The 4,012-nt window shown below is 39.0% G+C and overlaps 1 protein-coding gene across 1 annotated transcript; it reads left to right on the forward strand.

Annotated features, from left to right (window-relative positions):
• The first annotated feature begins 1,757 nt into the window (after positions 1–1,757).
• LOC129044548 (olfactory receptor 13C8-like) lies at positions 1,758–2,718 on the forward strand. Its single transcript, XM_054502523.1, is given in 2 exon segments — positions 1,758–2,458; positions 2,460–2,718. Coding segments are annotated over 2 exon segments (960 nt in total).
• The last annotated feature ends 1,294 nt before the right edge of the window (positions 2,719–4,012 follow it).

Consider the following 4,012-nt stretch of genomic DNA (forward strand, 5'->3'; position numbering starts at 1 on the left):
ACTGAGGGAGTAAGAGTGAATAAACAAGTAAAGAACAGTGTTTTCTTCTCCCCTGTACACCAGTGTGACTTCAACTGGAGAAATTTTCCTTTTTATTTGTTTTATATATTACACTTCTGTATAAATTTTATTTTTCAATAATTAATGGTTAGACATCATTGGTTCAGTTCAATGTATATTTTTTGAATAAAAGCACTATTATCACAATTGATTCTTTAGTTGTTGCATGCATGAAAATAAATTAGGTAGAGGCTACAATAAACACCATTACATATTTTAATCAAAGCCAGTGATAAAATTGGCTTTGTAAATTTTAATTTGTTCAATTTTTAAAAAATCATTTCTTTGAAGGCATACTTCCTCATTGTACTGAAAAAAGATACTGGAGGAATATGAAGGTATGTTCCTTTTCTCAACGAGGTTACTCTCCTCAAAGAGGTTATGTGCAGATACATAACCACTACTATACCCCAGTAGACCAGACTGAATTTTCAAAAGATGCTCAACCACACAGGGCCACATTATGATTTTGATGGGCCCTAGGCACTTTTTTTTTTTTTTGTCTTTGTGGGGCCTTATTTCCATAAAGATTTTAAAGTTATATTTTACTTCTGCATTGTTATAAAAACAAATATAGTATATATTAAAACTTCAAAGTTAACTTTTTTCTTCATATTTTAAAAGAAATCATAACATTTTCCTAGGTTTTTCACAATATGGTGGGAGTACTGGGCCTAATGGATAAGTTGGCCATGCAGCCATGGGTCAAGATTCCAAATCCATATAAGATCCTGCCAGGTAATATAAACAATTGAGACCAACAATTGAGAATAACATGAGACTAACATGTTAATTGATAACTTGTATTCACCTCCAGTGACAAGAGAGTGAGGAGAGTAGTCTGGTAGAATGGAGGGACATGCGTTGGATCCAATGGGTCAGTTATTAATATAACTAAGCTCCATAACAGAAACAGGTCTAATGTTTTCAAATATTCTAATTTATTCAAAGACAAGCTGAAGGCACAGATTTTTATACCATATCTGTTGATTAGAATGTTGATCTCTAGGCCGGGCACGGTGGCTCACGCCTGTAATCCCAGCACCTTGGGAGGCCGAGGAGGGCAGATCACGAGGTCAGGAGATGGAGACCATCCCGGCTAACACGGTGAAACCCCGTCTCTACTAAAAATACAAAAACAAAATTAGCCGGGCGTGGTGGCGGGCGCCTGTAATCCCAGCTACTCGGGAGGCTGACACAGGAGAATGGCGTGAACCCGGGAGGCGGAGTCTGCAGTGAGCCGAGATCGCACCACTGCACTCCAGCCTGGGCAACAGAGCAAGACTCCGTCTCAAAAAAAAAAAAGAATGTTGATCTCTATTTCAAATTTAAACACAGTGCAGACAATCACTGCCAAACATAGCACACCTGTCTGCTGAATCCAGGCTATAGGACACTGATTTGCAGCCAATGGGTTAAGAGGCAGAACTTGCGGAAACAGCAATAAAGTGGATTGGGATCCAAAGGTCCTATAATCATGTGTTCTCTCTTAACTCTGAGACAGTCAGGTTAGGATTCCTACTCTAGTGGCCTGGGTTTTACAGAAAGAAATTGTCCCCAAACTTATATTGTTGCATCCAAATACAGAACTGCAATAATACAGAATATGATTCTTAAAAGTAGCTCTCACAGACACTGTATTAACATATTCCTGTTCTATCATTCACAGAGTTCTGTTGGAGATCGGTATATGTAATATGGAAAGGACCAAGGATTCCACGTTGACAGAATTTGTCCTGGTAGGGCTTTCTGCCCACCCAAAGGTCCAGACAGTTTTCTTCGTTCTAATTTTGTGGATGTACCTGATGATCCTGCTTGGAAATGGAGTCCTTATCTCAGTTATCATCTATGATTCTCACGTGCACACCCCCATGTATTTCTTTGTCTGTAATCTTTCCTTCCTCGACGTTTGCTACACAAGTTCCTCCGTCCCACTAATTCTTGCCAGCTTTCTGGCAGTAAAGAAAAAGGTTTCCTTCTCTGGGTGTATGGTGCAAATGTTTATTTCTTTTGCCACGGGGGCCACAAAGTGCATGCTCTTAGGCATGATGGCACTTGACCGCTATGTGGCCATCTGCTACCCACTCAGATACCCTGTCATCATGAGCAAGGATGCCTATGTGGCCATGGCAGCTGGGTCCTGGGTCACTGGGCTTGTGGACTCAGTAATGCAGACAGCTCTTGCAATGCAGTTACCATTCTGTGCTAATAATGTCATTAACCATTTTGTCTGTGAAATTCTGGCTATCTTGAAACTGGCCTGTGCTGATATTTCAATCAATGTGATTAGTATGACAGGGTCGAATCTGATTATTCTGGTTATTCCATTGTTAGTAATTTCCATCTCTTACATATTTATTGTTGCCACTATTCTGAGGATTCCTTCCACTGAAGGAAAACAAGGCCTTCTCCACCTGCTCAGCCCACCTGACAGTGGTGATTATCTTCTATGGAACCATCTTCTGCACGTACACAAAGCCTGAGTCTAAAGACTCTGTTGATTCAGGTAATGAAGACATCATTGAGGCCCTCATCTCCCTCTTCTATGGAGTGATGACTCCCATGCTCAATCCTCTCATCTATAGTCTGCGAAACAAGGATGTAAAGGCTGCTGTCAAAAACATACTGTGTAGGAAAACCTTTTCTGATGGAAAATGAATACTGATTTATACTACATGACAATATTCAATGCTGCTGCAGACATAAAATTCAGAAAGATGAAATTACCATGTGAAAACAAATTTTGCCATGTGGCATTCAAAACTACATGGTAGAAATATTTTTGGGCCAGGCACAGTGGCTCATGCCTATAATCCCAGCACTTTGGGAGGCCAAGGCAGGTGGGTCACCTGAGGTCAGGAGTTCGAGACCAGCCTGGCCAATATGGCAAAACCCCGTCTCTACTAAAAATACAAAAATTAGACAGGTGTGGTGATGTGGGTGTGTAGTCCCAGCTACTTGGGAGGCTGAGGCAGGAGAATTGCTTGAATGGGAAAGGAGGAGGTTGCAGCAAGCTGAGATCTCGCCACTGCACTCCAGCCTGGGCGACAGAGCGAGACTTCATCTCAAAAAAGAAATATTTTCTCTTTTGCTATTAGATTTTTGTTTAAAAATATATAACTATAGAAATAAAACATGCTCCTGGTGTTAAAACATACTATCATGGATAAATGTTGAAAATCTCTTTGGAAGCCTGAGCAAAAAATAATCACTCTCCAATCTTCAGAAAATAATAAAGGCAAAAGGCATTCGAAAAAGCAATTTATGACCTATATTAAGTTCATTATTTATTAGTATGCAAAGTAAATATTAATCAACACATGATGTATTATATATTCATTTTTAATTGTTCATTTATTTACTGTACAGTGTCCACCACACATATAAGCTCCCTGAGGATGGGATCTTGTCTGTTTATTACCCTACAACATCCAAAAACTCCTGTAATAGAGCCTGACACATAATGGGTGCTCAATAAATATTTTTGAACAAATAGGTGAGCCACCTCACATATAAAACGAGAAATGTATGTTTGTCGTATCTGAGGTAGCAAAGGTTATTCACCAGAAATTGATTAGATTAAATACTTCTAAATAAACTGTACTGACATTTAGTCATATACATTCCTTAATAGCTAAGGCATCACCTTTTATTTTCCATAACTTCTCTTGAATTTGATTCATCATAAGACTAAGATAAATGAAAAAGTTCCCTGGTAATGCGTCCTAAGTTTTAATTTAATAAAACATAGATAGCCTGGTAGCATAGTGCTACTCTTGGACTTTGAGAAGAGACCAGGCTGAAACAAGGACTTTTTTTCTACTCTGCATTAGATCACACAGAATCTAAGTAGTAGAAAAACTAGACAGAACTAGTGACTGACAAAAATTGCGACATGAGTATAAGAAGTGGCAGAAGAAATTAAGTCAAGTTATCCAATGTACTAAGGAGC

Source organism: Pongo pygmaeus, chromosome 13, assembly GCF_028885625.2.
Source record: "Pongo pygmaeus isolate AG05252 chromosome 13, NHGRI_mPonPyg2-v2.0_pri, whole genome shotgun sequence".
Classification (NCBI taxonomy): Eukaryota; Metazoa; Chordata; class Mammalia; order Primates; family Hominidae; genus Pongo; species Pongo pygmaeus.